Genomic DNA, 19,153 nt, shown 5'->3' with positions numbered 1-19,153 from the left:
GACATAAGTCAAATAAATATATTATGTTTGTACTTACTGAACACAATGCCGAGGCCATATTCTTAAGCACAGACTTCGTCAAGACGATCTTAAGCTCAAAACTTGTGTTCTCAAGATTTATCTATGCATGTAAAGCCGTCTTCAGACGGTTTTCGATCTTAAGACCGTCTTGGCCAAGATCATGCTTAAGCTTAAGACAAATCTTGAGCAACGTCTATGAATTCCGCCCCAGGAACCCAGTCTGCACGGTTAACATTAGCAATCCATACTTTTCTTCTTTTCTCTTCTCGTGGGAATCTGCACATTTGGAAGCCTTTGCTCGATGAGTTCGTACAGTAATCTGCACTGCAACCCGTCATATTTCTAAATCGTACATCACCGTTCTTTCGTCAGGCGCGTAGATGAGAATAGCCTAATAGTCCTACAGAAACAGAGCAACGTTTCACGTGAAATAATCATAGACGAGGCAAGGGCACCGTAAAGTTCCTTAACTAATTATCGTTTCACTGGCGTACTAACCTACACGACTAACTTGTCCTCGTCTTTCTCCGATCGTTGACGCCAATAAAGGAGAACGCTGCGTCGTAGGTTGACGACGACGACGACGACGACGACAGGGTATACCGTGACGACGCGGTTTTCTGTTTACTCGCTCTCCTCTCCTCGTTTCGTTGCGATTTACGGTCACGCGAACGCGTGTGTGTATGGCTCTATCTCTCTTACTCGCTCGCTCTTTCTCTCTCTGTTTCCGGTTTTGAAACAAATTGTCGCCGACCAATAGAAAACGATACCCACTTAGTCCGATCCCTCTCTGGAGGATCCCTACTTGGCGTCAACGGGCGGGTCTCCGTGCGCGCGATGTCGCTCGGGTGTCCGAGTACTCCGAGTATCCGGCCCACGCCATTGGTCGTTTTCATCTTCGGGCCGTTCGGAAGTACAATGGAGGATTCGCACCGCGTCCGATGTTCGACGTACGACGATCCGACGTCCAATAAGAAATTTTTGTCTCTAATAATAAATTCCGTTATTGGACGTCGGATCGTCGTACGTCGAACATCGGACGCGATGTGAATCCTCCGTAAGGCTGAGTCTCCACTGAGCGCGTCACGCGTCGCGTCGTCGCGAGTTGAACCACGCGAATCATCCCATTTTGATACCGTCGCAAGTAACGTGATAAATGGGATGTTTTGCGCGGTTGACTTATGCTGCGTTCCCACTATACGCGTCGCGACGCCGCGTCAAGAGTTATCCAATCAAAACGTTTCATTTTACGACGTCATTTCCGACAAGATCTTGCGACGACTGTCTTTCGCTAGTCGCTAGTCGCGTCTACGTGATTCGCCGTCCATGGCCGAGACGGTCCGCAGCGGCACCACCTAGCGTCGCGCGCGCGAGACTCGACGGTCGACGACGCGCGACGCGTCTCGGGTGAGTCGGCAGTCGCCGGACGCGGACGGCGGCGGGCAGCGGAGTCGAGAGTGGTCGGTGTCGGTGGTCGGACGGCCGAGCTACGTTGATTAGCGCGCGCCGCGCGCACTGCCGCTTTGCGCGCAGCACCGTGAGAGTGCGTAGCGTTCGGCGGTGGAAGAGAAAAAAAAATGGTGGTTATTTGGGTGTAGTCGGGGCGACGTGTCTGCGACACGAACGTGAGTACCGGCTGGCTGAGGGATTTAAACGGAGTGCCGTTACGTTGAGCGCAACCTGGCGCAACCGCGGGGCGCGGGTTGCCAGGAACGATCGTGGCCCGTGTCCGGTAGGAACGAAAATACGAGAGCGCTCAGCGCGGATTCTCCCCCCGCGTCAAGTAGGTACTGGCTCCGCTCTCTCTCGCACCTTCGCGTCACGCGTATACGTCGCGCGGGCATCATTGGCGAGATACGTTATCGGTCAAAAATAACGGCGCGCCGCGCCGCGCGACGTGCCGCGGGGCGCCGCGGCCTCGGCCTCGGCGCCACCTCGCCGCCACCTCGCCCGGCCGACGGCGCGTCGCCGCGCTCGCGACTCGCGATTGCGATACGATGCGCGCAAAACGTGTCGCGACGAGCGACGAGCGATATTTTTGGGACGGATGGCACGTTATCTTTGCCGTCTCTTCTCGCGCGTGCGGGGCTTTAACGCCACGAACGGGTGTGCGTCGTTTGACTTGCGAGTCTCTCTGTGTGCGTGTGCGGTGTGCGCGCGCGAGCGCGAGATCTCCCTCGACCTCGACCGCCGTGTAAACGCGGCTTCCTTTGCCCCCCGTGTCAACGGGTCGCGCGCGCCGTTGCCGTTTGCCGTTGGACCGTGTCGGTGTGTGACACGCGCGCGTATCTACGCCTCCGTGTGCCGTGCATCTCTCTGTGCGCGCTGCGCGCGTGTTCGTGCGTGTCGAGACACCCTGTATATCGTCATATTTTTCAAACGGCGTATCCCCACGGTACTTGACAACGTCCCGCGACTTTAACGGCGGAAACGTGTCTCTCCGCGTGTCTCTTTGTTTGCGACGCGCTCGCGCGCGTGTATCTTTCACCGATCGAAACACCGACTCCGACCGTTCCCTTGATTGACGCGTCGATGCTCCGTTTAGGGTCCCCGTGCGTCTATTACGCGCGCGTACCTCCGTCACTCTTGATTTATCGCTAAACGGGTAATGTTCGTGACTAGCGGTTAACAAATGTGTTTCGACGTCGGATGGAGATAATTAGAGATTCACGTATTCTCGCGTGACGTGACTCGGCATCGGCACTCGTATTATTTTCCAAGTATGCACCGAGTATCGCGAAGCGAACTGTAGATGCGAGACGCGAATAGTCTCCGCAATTGAGACGATAGTATTTGTTGGCGCGTTCCGATATTCACTGTCGGTAGTTTACGTCACGCGTACCATAGATTTTCAGTACTGGCGGTGAATATTGGACAGCAGCCTATAAATGTTACATATTTATTTACAATTTTCTATTGACGAGTCAATTTTTATTAAATTAAACCTATTTGTTACACGCGGATTTCTATGATTGCAACTTGGGATCTGTGTTGTTGTTGTTATCGTGATATAAAAATGTTAATTTATAATAGAATTCTCATGCGACAATTGGACGAAATTGTTCTCTGATTTCAGATCTTTTCGGTTCCTCGGGTACCAGAAATTTGCTATCCAGCCCTCGGCACGTTGTACGGCGGGATACGTAGCCCGAGTCCAAAATGTTACGGATACGGATATTTTAAATCTCGCGACGAAGACTGCTCGTTAAGAGATATAGTCGCGATTGGAAAAGTTTTAATTCGGTTACGTTGAGGAGGCGACGATAATATGAATCTTACTAATTTTACGTCGGGGCGAAGCCGAGCGTAGAAGCGCGAGGGAAAAGGGAAAGTAAATTTTGTGAAATAGGATCTTAAATAAAGTTGGTTATGTGCAATGCCGAGATGCTACGATGACGGCGAGACAGCGAGTTCGGTGAGCGACAACTGTAAGCACGGTACGGACGATGTTATATTAACGCAATCGCGTGCTTTCTCGATTGGAAGTCAATTGAACGTAGACGAAGATCCCTCGGTGGTTGAAAAATCACACAGACGGCTTCGGTGTGACCTAAGTCCTGTCCCGACGAGTACGAACTCCAATTTAAACGTAAAGCTTCTTGGTTTAAAGGTAAGATTTTTACGGTATCGTTTACATTTTTACATTCCGATAAATTCTAAATAAGTTTTACGTTCTTAAACGTTATGTTACGATATGTAAGACGTGTTGCTCGAAATAGATTCCGTGTCATTAAAAATTAGATTTAAAAAGTTTACGTAATTATTTAATATGAGAAATACGGATATAATTTTGAATAATTTCTTTATATTTTTTTGTATCGTTGTAGAGTGATAAAGGTACTCGTCAGGATCATCGGGTGAGCACTGGATCTGGGGGGCACGGAGAAAAACATAGGGAGACTAAAAAGAGAGCAGCTATAGGCAACGCGGTGCGTGGATTCTTCTCGTCTGGCCACAGCAGGCAGGACAGGTATAATGATGTCTGTATCAAAAATCATGCTTCTTACATTGTCATTTGTTACGCTTTATTATTCATTTATTAACTATTTTTTTTTCAATTGTGTAATCTATAAATCTCTTTTCTAACTAATTACGATAAATTTCTGTTAAATTTTTCCAAGTATTCTGCTTTACAAAATTCTATTATTACGTGCGCATTTATGTAACTTTGTTACTATAGTAGACTCTTGATAATTCAAGGGGAAGAGTGGATATTAATTTTGTATGTACATATGTTGTGAACACTTTGTAATCTCAAAATTGTTTTTTCTTTGTTTGATGTAATACATCTGCGGTAAATTACAAAATTTATTTTTTAGATGTAACGAGTAGAATGAATATTGATGATGTCAATGATAAAATGATAAAGATATCAATGATAGAATTAAAAAAAATATAAATTAAAAGATAATTTATTTAATTTACATATATAAATTAATATTTTTTTAATGCTATATTATTCTCGCACTCTTCTGTTTCAATAATCGAGAGTATACTTAATTATAATTACGTAATAAGCTTGTTGTGCACCAATGTGACAAAAATGCTCTATACAAAAATGAGTAGTTTATATTAATAAATATATTACTAACTACGCGCAATATAGAAATATGTATTATATTCACATGTGTATATATAGCAGATTTAGAAATAACAAATATGATTTTTCTGTATTCTGCAACTCTTTGCTCTTCAAAATTTTTCTGTAAAAAAAAAAAAAAGAAGAGATTCTTAAAAAAAGAGACACATATATTAGATGACTCATCCATATAGAGTTATACTTTCTTTTGAAGAATTTTGTGCGTGTGTATGTGCATGTATGTGTGTTTAAATAAATAAGATGTGATTGGATAAATCACCTAAAATTCTGATAGGAAAAGTATGACATTTCATATAGATGTCATTTAATGTCCGATGTTACATATATGTATGTGTGTGTGTGTGTGTGTGTAAACGTTTTAATTCTACAATAAAAAAAAAATTAATTCCATAGAAACAAGCTTCTCATTAATTTAAACATTTACTTATTGTGTTACTTATTATGTTTTGACCTTTGAATTAATTTATATTTTTTCTCTAAGAATCTTAGTAAAACATGTCGAAAAAATTAGATTGAGAGATATTGGTATTTTTTGTCCTATATGAAATACTTGTGTGAAATAAAATAGATTCTGTCTGGTTTGTTCAATGTAAAATGATCTTCGTGGAATTTCAGGTATGAGACAAATAGGCAACGTTCTTCAGGTGGAACTGGCGGAGGGTTGTCTAGTTTATGTCCCAAGCTGGTGGCCAGTGGAGGCACTGGCAGCCAAAGTGGCATTAGTTTGGCAGTGGGCCACTTAGCCTCTCAGGAAAGCGGAGGCCCTTGCGCAGTTGTAACGACCCAAAGGATCCACGCACACAATCACAAACGCCAAAGAAAGCTAGCTATTGTCGCGCAGGCAGGTCCTAGTGCCAACGCTACAGGTGATAGGAAGGTTAGTTAAATTGCATGTGCTAAATTGACACGGAAACGTCCAAACGTTCATTGTGTAACACGATTAAGAAATATCACTGTCATATACTTCAAATTGTCATTGTGATTTAATGTCATTTTGTGTTTTGTGCAGGTATTATCCAATATAAGTCGTTCGGCTAGTATTTCCAAAAAACAAATTCGAGCACAGCGACACGATCAGAGTACCGATTCTTTATCTATAACTAGCAACGGTCTGTCTACCAGTTCACCATCTTCTAAAAAGAAAGTACTATCTGCCTTGCGTATCTCTGATCGATCATCCACCCAAAGTGTGAATTCGTCATCCTTAGATCATGAAAATGATCGTAGTTTCAGTGATGCTGAAGAAGCAATCGCAGCAACGGAGAATGCGTTTGCCACACCAGGTAAAATTTTTAAGATTAAAATAAAATGTACAAAATATATAAGAGATAAATCTATTGAAATTTTATTATATATTTTATATATATATATATGTATATAGGGTCTAGTTCTACACCTTCTACACCAATTAGTAAAGTAAAATCAGCAAAATTCAACAAAGATGAGGAAGCAAATGTGGCACGTGATAGTTTTGCAGAACGTACCGATTCGTCGAGGAACGCTGCAGATGTGCAACACGTGATTTTAAATGAGTTCGAACGAAGAAATGTTATGCCAATAAAACCATCTGTAGTGCACAAATTTCATGCGGTTAATCAGGAAAGTATTATAAATGATAAGCAAAAATCATCGTTGAGCTCTACTCTCGGCGCCAGATCAATTAGTAATAACGACCAAAAAGTTCTGAAACAGAAAAATACAAATTCTGGAGAGAAAATGATTGAACATCGTAGTAGTAAAGACGTCGAATCAATTAACGTAGAAAAAGATGTAAATGATACCATGATATCGACAGAGATAGAAATGAATTCCACAAACGATAATAGTGAAGGTAAACAAGCAAAAAGTAGAGAATCCGTAGGGTACACGGATAGTGGTGATAATGGTGCAGATAAAGAGACCACAGAACCTTTGAATACCGTAAGTAGCGATAAGAAGGAGAGGATATCGAGGGTCAAAAGTAACACAGGTTTAAGCGAAGAGGTAATTAAGAGTTCGAGGTTTGTAACGTCAAAGGTATTGGAAGAGATAACGGATGCCGACACCAAGACGGTGGATGTAGAGAAAGAGGTGGAGGAGGAAAGAGTTACGATATACGATGACGATGGCACCAGCATCAGCGACATAGTAGCGGCCCAGGCGCTTCATGAATCGTTGAGTAAATTAGGCAAAGTTCCGCCGTTAGACACCGAGATGGGAGAGGTGCGGAATACAAATTTGCGAGACGAGACAGAAATAAGAGAGCATCCTGAAAAGGATATAGTTACGCAGGAAGAAACGGCCGAAGGTTTTATTGGTCCATTGCTCGACGAAAACTTTAAGGCGGATGAAAAATTGTCGCAAAAAACAATGGCAATGGAAGAGGTGCAAAATTTATTGATGAAAGTTAAGGTGCAGACTGTCGAGGACGACGATGATGAGGAGAAAGCCGTCGGTATTTCACCGGATGGAAGATTTCTGAAATTTGAAGAGGAAATTGGTCGTGGCAGTTTCAAGACTGTTTATCGCGGGTTAGATACTCAAACTGGCGTAGCTGTAGCTTGGTGCGAGTTGCAGGTAAGATATCCTTTTAAATATGTATACAATATGTCCATTAAGTGAGACAAGTATTTGAATATATTATTTTAAAATAATTGAAAATTGAAAATCTATTTAGATAATACATTTAAAATAACGCTTATTTTCCGTAGGAGAAAAAATTGAATAAAACAGAGAGATTGAGATTCAGGGAAGAGGCTGAAATGTTAAAAGGATTACAACATCCGAATATTGTAAGGTTTTATGATTATTGGGAAGTTACACTTACTCGTAGAAAATATATTGTACTAGTCACTGAACTTATGACATCGGGAACATTGAAAACGTAAGTTCTTTATTGTTTATAGAGTGTTATTGTAGTATATGTTTTTAACTGGCTGTATTACAACAGATATTTGAGGAGGTTCAAGAAGATTAATCCCAAAGTAGTAAAATCTTGGTGTCGGCAAATCTTGAAAGGCCTGAGCTTCCTTCACTCTAGGTCACCGCCCATTATTCATCGTGATTTGAAATGTGATAATATTTTTATCACGGGTACAACAGGAAGCGTGAAAATTGGCGATTTAGGTCTTGCAACATTGAAGAATCGTAGTTTTGCAAAAAGCGTTATCGGTACACCGGAATTTATGGCGCCTGAAATGTACGAGGAGCATTATGACGAGTCAGTCGACGTTTATGCCTTCGGAATGTGTATGCTCGAGATGGCTACTAGCGAGTATCCATATTCCGAATGTACAGGACCAGCACAAATATACAAACGCGTAGTATCGGTAAGCATGTATTACAACTTCAAACTTTTATGTCAATTAGAACAATTCTAGTTGTCTATGATATCGATATTTACGTACGTGGGATAATTATCTTTATAAATTTTATGAATATAATTTAACATGCGATGAAGAGGAATGATATGATATTCTGATTAGCAATTTATATTACGCAGGGTGTTAAACCACAGAGCTACGATAAAGTTGAAAATCCAGAGGTACGTGATATCATAGAAATGTGTATACGTCTGAAGAAAGAAGAACGACCGCTTGTTAAGGACTTACTTAATCACGAATTCTTCGCCGATGATGTTGGACTGAAATTAGAGATGGTATCGCGGGATTCGGCGGTTGCGGATATGGAGCAGTCGCGTGTTGAGTTTAGATTGCGTGTGCTGGATCCTAAGAAGCGCAGCAACAAACACAAGGAAAACGAGGCGATACAATTTGATTTTGACATACAGACTGATAACGCGGAAGAGGTAGCTTTAGAGATGGCGAAATCTAGCCTGATATTAGAGGAAGATGCTAAAGCAGTGGCTAAGATGTTGAAATCGCAAATTACCACTCTATTGCGAGAACGAGAGGAACGTAAAGCCAAAGAAGAGAAGGAACGCTTGGACAGGGAAACTGCGGCCACAGCCACAGAAGTCACAGCAGCTAATGCTGCAAACGCCGAGAACTTGCTACAGCAGCAACTGCTTCTTCAACAAATGCAATTGCAGCAGCAGCAGCAGCAACAACAGCAACAGCAACAACAAATTCAATCTAATATTAGTATGCAAATGCAAAATCCAGTCCCGATGCAAATGCAACAAACTCAAATGCCCATTCAACAACAGCAACTACAATCGACCGCTCAACAAGCTCAACAGCATAATTTACAAGCGCAGCAGGTTCAGTTGGTCCAGCAACAACCGATTATCCAACAGCAAACGTCGGTCGTGCAGTCCCAACAAGCACAACAAATGCAATATCAACAGCAAATACAGCAGCAGTATCAACAGCAACAACAGCAACAGTATCCTCAACATGTTCCGCAGAGCTTGAACGCGAATTCTCCACAATGTTCGACTCCGCAAAACGTTCAGGCTCAACCTCAATTTCCACAGGTGCCGCAGCAGATGCAACAACAGCAGCAGCAGCAGCAGCAGCATGTTCAGCAGCTACAGCAACAGCAATATATACAGTTGAATCAGATGAGTGTTCCACAACAAATTCCTCATCAGATACAACAAATGCAGCCTCAAATGCAGATGTTGTCCCAACAGCAACAGCAGCAGATGCATCAACAGCTTCAACAACACGCGCAACAACAGCAATACGCGACGCAATCGCAACTTCAGCATGTTCAGCAGTTACATCAACAACATACCGTTGGTTCGCCGTCTGTTCAGAATCAGCAATACTATCAGCAGAACGCTACTGGTTCCTCGGGATACGTATCAGCGGGTTCTTTGTATCAGCAAACCATGCCGCAACAAATATTTCACACATATACCACGTCTACTAATCCCTCTGGTCACGTAGAAATTTTATCGTCCACTCAAACTGCGACGCAGATTTACTCTCACACGAGTTTACCCGCGGGCGCGATGCCCGCATCGTCACAGTCGCAATACATCCCATCGACAGGTCAAGTTCAAACATCTATACCATCGGGCATAAGTGTCAATAATACTTCGGCTGTGACTCATATGCAAAATGTCCCGACCTCGACGATCCCCAATATACAAAGCGCGCCCGCTTTGCTCGGCAATACCGGCCCACAGCCTCAGTCTCAACAAAATATTCTCGTGCAAATGCAGTATTCGCAAAGCGCGAATGTCATGCCCAATTCTATTTCGATAACGCCCAATATAGCGAACGTCTCAGCGCAATCATCCACTAATCTGCAGCAGCAACATCAACATTTTCTTTCGAATACGGATCAATGTCCCACGACTGACAGGTCTTCCCTGATAAAACAAGATACAATGGATTCAGTGCTGTCTCTGCCACCAGATCTACCAATTAATTTACAGCAAGATCAAATTGCTACACCTGCTCCAGTCACAACGGGCGTTGCACAGCAGAGTCAAACGTCAAACGATGGGTAAGACAAGATGGAATAAAGACGAATAAAAATAATTGTAAACTTAATTAAATATTTTATCTTTTAGAGTCACGCCAGAAAATTCCGAAAGCGTTCCCGCTTCCGAGAGAAGCCGGATAAAACGTACAGGAACTAAACGTAAGAAGCCGGGCATTAAATTAACAGTCTTGTCTGTCAGTAGTGGCGAAGGACAATCAATGACTGTCGAGTGCCAGTTAGATACGAGTAAACAAAAGACTGTTACCTTTAAATTTGATCGAGACGATATGGTACCTACAGACATTGCCAATAATTTGGTAAGAATATATTTTGACATCTGATTTACTTAATTATATATTGCCTTTTGTCTCACACATTATTTTTTCTTTTTCTTCTCTCCTCAATGTATCCAGGTTGCTGAAAATCTATTGCCGCAATCTCAATGCGAGACGTTCGTAGAATTAATTGAAGACATTGTCAAACAATTGCGGTTGGATCCTACGCGAGCCCTACCTTTGGTAGCACATGGTCCACCTGATCAATCTGCCGGTGGAAGCCCGGTTACAAGTCGACGTCCTAGGGATCGCGACCACAGTCTCGATACAGCTAAGGTATAACTTTTGTAGCTGTTAAAGAATAAGCTAGACATATTAATGTCATTGTCAAAGATGCGGTGTGTGTGATGTAAATTATATTTACATCATATTTTGTAAAATTTTCGCGATTACTTTCTTTATCATTGCGTGAAATTTTTATGTGCTCTTTAAACATACAGATGCGTCCAAGACAATGATTCGCATAAGTAATGTGGTCATTTTCTCCTCAAATGGATCAATTTGCATTTCCATTTAAAATCGAACTATAATCTAGGGCAGTAATATTAAAATAGCATAGGGGACTTTGTGTGTGGAACATATATTTTCAATATAGAATCAAGGGTATGCATATAATTGGTGTGTATGGTTTTGGACGCAGCAGGTGAGACATGGCTCGCTAACACGTCAAAGCAGCCACCGATCGTCGTACAAAGTCCACCGTAGACACCGTTCGGTGAGTTCATCGATCCCACCGTCCCTTCTCCTGTTTTTCCTACATTTCAGAGTTATACTCGTGGACGCTTATGCATTTCATTTTTGTTACACTTGCAACCAATTATGCCCAGACTCGGACACTTGTTAGGCCATTATAATTTTGTCTTGTTATAGGTTCACATTATGTATGCAGAAATCTAAGAAAGTTTCGAGATTTAAAAAAGTTTTTATTTTTTACGGTAACACACCGATTTCTTTTATAACACAGAAAGAAACGAGTACTAGACGTGTGATTTTGATGAAACTATGACCGGGAAATTGATTTGCGTGTTTGGAAATTTTTTGAAAATGTCAGAACTTTCTTGGGATTGATTTACATCATATTTTTTACACCTTTTTTTTGCAGATTATCTTACATCATTACAGTATATGTACAACGTATATGTACAAAGCAATCACGTATACGCATATTATAATATTATTTTGTGTGCTGTATTCATCGAATGTATTGATTTATATATTGAAAAATAATTCTACGTATTTTTATTTTATGAAAACCTATTATTTTTTACGACAGTCTTAATTAGAAACATTTTATAAATATTGCAGTAATCGTTATGTTCTCGTACATAAGAACATATTTTGCATCATATTTTAAATATTGCACTATAATAAAATTTGGTAAACTGTTATTTCTCTCTCTCTCTCTCTCTCTCTCTCTCTCTCTCTCTTGTGTAAATAAAAGAGCAAAGATGTTCTTACAATGCATATTTTTATAAAATTATTTCTTCATGAATGTCTTTAAAATACTTTTTTTAAATAAGAAATTTGAGAAGATATATCTTGAAGTTTATGATGCAGAATTGTTAATATGTTTATTAGATATATTGGATATATACACACGAGTCATTGTTTATATTATATATTTATCTACTACCAAGTATTTGAAATAATAATGAATATTTTATCTATTTTAGAGAGACGAAACTTCAAATACTTCTACTCCAACGAAATTGTTGCCGATCGATCAGATTATTTCTCATATTGCCAATACCAGTTTGGAGAAGCAGCAAGTCGCTCAGACTCCTGATAGTCAAGCCGGTGCTGAAAATACGTCAGCCGAAGCTTCCAGGAGGTCATCCACATCTACACAAAATACCGACACTTTAACACCTACAAATATACCGAGTGACCCGACGGATAATCAAGAAACTATCGTTTCTGCAACGTCCGCGGAAACAGTTGTGGAAGCACGGCATAATATTCAGGATGATGCTAGTAATTCGGCCTTTAAATCTTATCAAACAACTACAACGCACGCTCAGACTCAAATACAGGATACAATAGTGAGCGCAAGTAATGCAAGTGAAGCATCGAAAGAATCTCAAGAACAGCAAGATGGAGTAGATGTAAAGGAATCTGGAATAACTAAAGAGATAAATGCGGCCGACGTTGCTGCAGAGATATCGACTTTAACGGTACCGACGCCAATGCGCAAAGTTTCTCGCTTCTTAGTTAGTCCTGTGACCGAACAAAAAAATATCGCACCTGAAGGGGAATCTTCTGCCGGTGAAAGCATAGATCGTACAAATATCGCACTGTCGCAGTCAGCATCGCAATCTGTCGCACCTGTTACGAACGCGGAGCTTATATTGAAAAATGAGGAACAAATAAACCACACGGAGGCAAATGTTTTAGAAATTCAGAGTGCAACGACGCACGAACAAACTAGCAATAACGAAACAATAGTTCAGAATATTCCGTATGCCATAGAACAGACAGACAGCACGCAACAAATCTTACAGCCGGGACAACAGTCGATCGGACTGCAGCAGAGCATTATTCAAATGCAAACTCTGCAACAAGTAACGGGACACGTGCAACAAACCACGACTATCGGACAGTCGAACCAGCATACCATAATCGTCCAGGGATCTACGATAACGTCGCAACAAATACCTCAAGCTAGTATGCAGCATTTTGCGCCGGTTAATTCACAGGAGTTGCAGCCTCAACCGCTCCATTCGAATGGAATAGTCCAAACACAGGCGCAGTATCCAAATCAAGCAATGATACAACCCAATGTTGTAATGCAACCACCACAGCAGCACATTCCTATGCAGCAAGGCATAATGCAGATGCACGTACAAGCGGAACAGATCCAGGTCCAGCGACCGGTGGTTCAACAGCAATTCATCCCGCAACAGATGCAGCCTCCGACGCAGCAGTATGTGATGCTATCGGGCCATGTGCAACCGGTACAATCAACGATTATGGACGATCGAAATCGTAGAGTGTCGAGTTTATCCACAACATCCAATGTATCCACAGACTCTCAAATTTTGGAATCGTCCGGCATAGCCGAGGAAAAGAGGCAAGGCGCGAACACAACTAATATACCTGTAACACATATGCAACACATACAAGTTGTTTCGCAAGACATCCCCGGTACAATGCCGTTGCCGCAAAGCGCTATAGAAACCACTCAATCTCATCAAAACTTGCAACATGTTCCGGGAACCATGCCTCCATCCATGCCGGTACCTGCTTCTGCACATCCGGTTGCTGCCGCAGACATTTCCACACCTAAAGTCCCCGTTAAAACGAAAGAGATGTCCTCGACGCTTCCAGATCTCGCGCAAAATTTAGCAAATATACTTTCCAATCCGAAATCAAAATCTGCCACGCCTCATCCTTTGACCAACCACGAACCAGCTGCTGTTCCTAACGTTGCCGCTTCCGCATCAGTTGACTACAAACCTGTGCAGTCCGAGCAGTATTTTCAGCCTATACAACCGGAGGCGAGTCAACTGCAAATTCAACCGCCTATTCAACACAATTATCAAGGGCAGATTGTGCATCAGGGATATCAGGGACAGCAGAACTTTCAGCAAGCGTTTCAAAATCAGCAGGTGCTTCACCAGAGTCAAGTGCAGCCGTTACCACAGTCGGTTCCGTTAACAATTCCTCAACAGATTGACGCGCAGTCACAGATGGTGCAGTCCATTCTTCAGAGTGTATCGACTCAATCGACCGCTCAAGGAAATTGGATCGTGACTAATCAAACTCCTTTACAGCAGCCGATACGACATGTACAACCAAATCAGCTGCAGCCGCTGCCAAATCAATTGCAGTTACAACAAATTCCTTTGCAGCCGCAAATGCATCAGCAGATCATGCAAGACCAACAACACAGCGAATCTCCCGCCATATTAGATCAATCACACTTACATTTAAAGCTTCCGGAACAACATTTGGCCAAATCTTCGGAAATTGAGAATCTGGAATCTTCGAGTTCAAATTGGTATGTACATTTATCGATTCAATTCGATAGCAACAATACAGAAGAAAAACGACACGAAATATGAAACGCTTTATAACTTTATTATAGCTTTATAACTTGTCTTTTTAAAGTTTACTTCATTATTTCAGTATACGCCGCGCTAGTTCCGATTGCCAGTTACTTACATCCGAAAATGAGAATTCCAGTCACGATGTGACGCCTGAGCACACTCTTGTTGAATCCATCGATTCTACATCGATTCTGCAACAACAGTTGTCGCAATCACAGCAGCAGCAACAGCAACACCGCAAACTCAGTCAACAGAATTCGTTGGACAAAATGTCGGATACAAACTGCGTCGGGACTGTTGGAGGTGGTGCAGGACCGCAAACTATAGCTGACTTACATCAGAAACTTGTACAATTGACAAGTCAGCCGTCGGAATCGCTGAACGTTGGTACACCACCTATAAGCTATCCTGCCACACCTCATAATAATCAGGTGGTTGGAGGATACGACGCGTATATGCATTCTTTGCAACAAAAACTATATAATATTGGCGTGCCAGTTTCGTCCGCGAATGCCGCATGTCCGTTATCTCCTCAAACAACAATACATTCCTCCACTATTCTCACGGATACGCAAGCCGACGCGACTATCGAGGGTTCCACTATAACGCAAGACAGTTCTGGTGCACTTTCACAAACTGTAAGTCTTTTTATGGTGTATTATACTTGATATACGCAATTGGTGATTCTCGTTGTTTCAAAAGTATTCGTATAAAATTTATTTTCAGAATATGGAATGTTCCCTTGACAGTCCAACACCAGGAGCTCCTACAGGGTCCGAAAATATGAGCCCAAGCAAAGAAAATGTAAAGATGCGAGTTCAAAGACCGGGATCTCGTTTACAAGAATTGGAGCAGGAATTGGCTAAGATTCATCACAGAGGATCGGTTTTCTCAGCAGCTCCGAATCAGCCATTAACACCGCCTACATCTGTACAAACGCAACAATCTGTGCAAAATTTGTTGACGACTGCCCAGCCAGTGTCAGTGGTACCTGTGGCTACTGTCACTCCTAATATCGTGACACCACGGTCTGGTACCAATACTCCAATTCAGGCAGAACTCCAAGACGCTACCAATGAGGTAATGTCTATTTTCATCAATGTTTTGCGTTTGATGTCACACTTTTTGCTTTCTAAAATATAGCAAAGTTATGACAGAAATTATTTTATAATACGTCCGCTTTTTTTAAATAATGTTGGAACATTAATTTTACAGAAGGCGAATCCTACTCAACCTATTAGAAAAATATCAAGGTTTGTGGTTTCTAAAGTTGCGGGTCCGCCTACTCATGGCAATGCTGCTGTTAATCAACAACAGGTTGTTGATGCTGCAAGGTCTCAATTACAACAAACGGAAGAATTAAAAATTTTAGAACGGCAAAATATTCTTTCCCATCATACAGATGATCTACATGGTAAGAGATTTTATTTAAACGACGAAAATTTAGCAAAAACTAAATAAATATAATAATAAATATATTAGCACCTCTCTTTGTGTACAGAGATATGTGACACATATTTACTAATTATAGGTGTATCTGCACAAATACTTCATAGTCGAGAGAATTCTATTCCGCCAACTTTACAGGCAATTCATGGTACTAATATTTCAAATATTGAAGTAAGTTTTATAGCTTTATTATTATTGTCAAATAAAAATATAAGAATTATGAAATTAATTAATTATTATAATAAAAATAACGCAATCAGATGGTAATAATTTATTATCTGACATTACAGCCTGAAAAAGAAGAGAGATTTGTAGCTCTTACACCGAGCGAAGAATACCAATTACTTATAAAAAGGTAAAAATATTTAGATCGTGACATTTAAATTTATTCTTTTATTTAACAGAACGTATGCAAAGATACATCTAAAATATCGAAAGCTAAGAAGATAAAGATAAATTATAGATATTAATTCACGATTTGCTTACTTCTTAAAAAATATAGAACAATTTTTATTATATACAGACAAACTTCGGAACTAGAAACATTGCAAAGAAGACACAGGGAAGAGTTGGAACGTTTCCAACAACAACAACTACAATTGCTTATACAGCAACAAGCAAGCGCGCTTCATCATCAGCATCATCCGTTGCTTTATCATACGGTTGCAACAAATATTTCCGGTCAGTAATTAATTTCGTTAAAATAATTCATTATGTACATATATATACACACGTATTCTTATTTGTACAACGCATATTGTAATTGATGTGTCATTTTGTTATTTGACAGGACCTAGAATTCCAGGAATGGAGGACTATCTGATGTTTGGTACAGCGCCGCAGACTCCCCTGCAGAAAGGGCCGAACAACTATCCGGACACGGATGAGACTTTACGGCTGGCCATGCAGAAATTGAAGCAGACTCCACTGCAGCTTCAACCGCAGCAGGCATCGGCTGGAATACCGCATGCTTATGTTATTCCAATTCCAGTAGTGCCTTCTGAAAATATGCAAAGTGTAGTTTCTCAGCAAAGTAATAACTGCTCGAATGATATATCCGAGAGTATTGATACGACGCATAGCACGGCGGTTGGAAATCCGACGCAGTACCAATTCGCTCCTATATTATCAGAAGGAACGAATATCTCGTCGACAACTGGACCGTTATCCGCGCCCGCGCCCTTATCGATACCCGGCGCGACAAGCGCCTACATACAGTATCACGAGGGCCAGCCGCTACCGAATTTTCAGACTTTCAGCTGCACACCTCACGGCGGTTTCTTTTTGCCAGCTGGCTATCGGCTGATATATACGCCGCCCACGACTCAATCTCAGCCGGCGACACCTGCCACGTCTCACGTGACAAGTTCTTCGCGTGACGATACGCCTCCGACGGCGGAGCCGCACTACTCGACCACCGTCGAAAACTCAACGATTCCTCCTTCGCATTCGGATCAATAACGCAACATTCGGCTCACACGCTTCTATATTTTTCGGTCAATCTGCGTTCGTTCTTAGTTTAACGCGTTAGTTTAACTCGGTACTGTTAGTGCAGAGTTTTGCATCGTTATCGGTACGAATGTAACCCGAATATATAATTTGCTGTGAAATGCGCGCGCCATTGCTAGACATTATCATAAAGGTGCGAAGACGGATCGAAAAAAAAAAGAAAAGAACATGAGTGGAACTATATGTAATGTTTTTCGATGTACGACGCACTTACGTATATTAAACTAAATATCAAATATTCTCGCCATCTGAGCGTGTGCATGATATTATTACGATATGTGCCTCGCAGCGGAAGTAAAGCGGAAATAATATGGGAAGATACTGCGAAGAAGCGATATATATATATATATATATATATATATATATATATATAATATCTATCGCTTTTTCGCTTATATATATATATATATAATATATATATATATATATATATATATATATATATATATATATATATAAATTTTCCGAATGCAACGCAGGAACTTGAGATAGAGGCCTTTACATGTACTGTGCTTCGATGCGTTAAAAACAAAAAAGAAGAAAAAAAAGAAAACTCTTCCTTCGCTGAGACCTCTAAGGGATTCTACTATTGACCCGACTCCTTTAGTAGCACAGCTCACATTAGTACAGGCCTCCGCTAGTCTTACGATCGAAATGGCATATGGCCATTCTGCTCGGTATATGTGTATAACTGTTACTGTATGCTGGATGTGTCGAGAAAGAGTGATAGGGACAAGGGGCAAGGGGCAAAAAGAAATGGGGGAGAGAGAATGAAAAGGGAGTGCGTGTATAGCTTTATGCGAGTATGTATGCGCGAACGCGTATGTATGCGTATAATTGTGCGGGTATGTGTGTGTTGGAGATGAAAAAAATAGGCAGAGAGAAATATGATTAATATAGTCACTGTTATGCTTTAATGTATTTCTAGCGATTTTGCCTATTTCAATTAAAGAAAAAAAGTCATGTGTTACTAGTTAGCAAACCCATATATCTCGTTTACTATACTGATGATTATTATATCTTCTTTTAAAGCTGGTAGTAGCCGTTTTATCTACCGTTGTTTATTTTGATATATATATGTAACTGAGATAAATTGTCCGATGCCATCTGTAGACCATTGACAAATGCGTGTTGACAGTCCGACTATTATCTTTTTAATCACAATCTAAGATGTACTACACACACTGTCAACATACTGGAGCAACGTATTAAAAATTTCCTTTTTAGTTCTTGGTAATCTGTGACACATCATTTCAGGTAGCGAAACATTCAATTACAGTTTTTATTCGATTACAATGCGACGACTGCTCTCACCGCTGAATATATTATACACACCTTACCGACAGATCATTATCGTTAGTTTTTTAAATCGGATTTTATAGATTTTTCGTTTCCATTAATATTGTTTAATGATACCGAAACGTGTTTATGTGTAATTATCGTGTGATTGGACGTCAGGATTGTTGCTGGGAAGTGTTTTAAATTATTTGTTCTGACACGTGACTCTCGAGGCTACCCTGAACTTGGTGATTTCTGTGCTGAGATTAAACTTTTTTCAAGTATAAGACTTCTTTTTTTGGTGCTTTTATGTCACAATATTAAAATCATATTAAAATCTGTTGAAATGTTCCCAAAATAGCATTAGTTTATTATATATATATATATATTTCATGGATTGAGATTAAATTAGGTCTTTATACGATTATTATCCGAGATGACAAATATAATCTCGTTGACATCTAAGAAACTGATAGAAGCGAGTAGTTAATAAACGGAGATTTATTTGTAAAAAATGACAAATTTCGCGAGTA

The 19,153-nt window shown here is 41.0% G+C and overlaps 1 protein-coding gene across 8 annotated transcripts; it reads left to right on the top strand.

Annotated features, from left to right (window-relative positions):
• The first annotated feature begins 1,459 nt into the window (after nucleotides 1–1,459).
• Nucleotides 1,460–17,520, top strand: Wnk (Wnk kinase). Of its 8 annotated transcripts, XM_077410742.1 has the most exons (21): nucleotides 1,460–1,804; nucleotides 3,098–3,631; nucleotides 3,849–3,991; nucleotides 5,237–5,498; nucleotides 5,631–5,904; nucleotides 6,003–7,177; nucleotides 7,312–7,484; nucleotides 7,551–7,929; nucleotides 8,103–10,021; nucleotides 10,089–10,317; nucleotides 10,414–10,611; nucleotides 10,976–11,050; nucleotides 12,009–14,027; nucleotides 14,109–14,335; nucleotides 14,464–15,022; nucleotides 15,111–15,464; nucleotides 15,600–15,798; nucleotides 15,916–16,004; nucleotides 16,124–16,188; nucleotides 16,357–16,514; nucleotides 16,624–17,520. In XM_077410742.1, exons 2-21 carry the CDS (start codon nucleotides 3,398–3,400, stop codon nucleotides 17,292–17,294), a joined length of 9,402 nt encoding a protein of 3,133 aa, XP_077266868.1. In that variant the 5' UTR covers nucleotides 1,460–1,804; nucleotides 3,098–3,397; the 3' UTR covers nucleotides 17,295–17,520. The 8 variants fall into 8 exon arrangements, with proteins under 8 accessions (XP_077266868.1, XP_077266862.1, XP_077266866.1 ...); XM_077410736.1 differs by having other exon boundaries at nucleotides 1,460–1,646; nucleotides 12,009–14,335; XM_077410740.1 differs by having other exon boundaries at nucleotides 10,979–11,050; nucleotides 12,009–14,335.
• The last annotated feature ends 1,633 nt before the right edge of the window (nucleotides 17,521–19,153 follow it).

The sequence above is a fragment of the Temnothorax americanus genome, unplaced genomic scaffold (genome assembly GCF_048541705.1).
Source record: "Temnothorax americanus isolate GAGA-0224 unplaced genomic scaffold, ASM4854170v1 Scaffold29, whole genome shotgun sequence".
Classification (NCBI taxonomy): Eukaryota; Metazoa; Arthropoda; class Insecta; order Hymenoptera; family Formicidae; genus Temnothorax; species Temnothorax americanus.
Note: the sequence above shows the minus strand (reverse complement) of the source record. Positions and strands in the feature narration are given on the sequence as shown.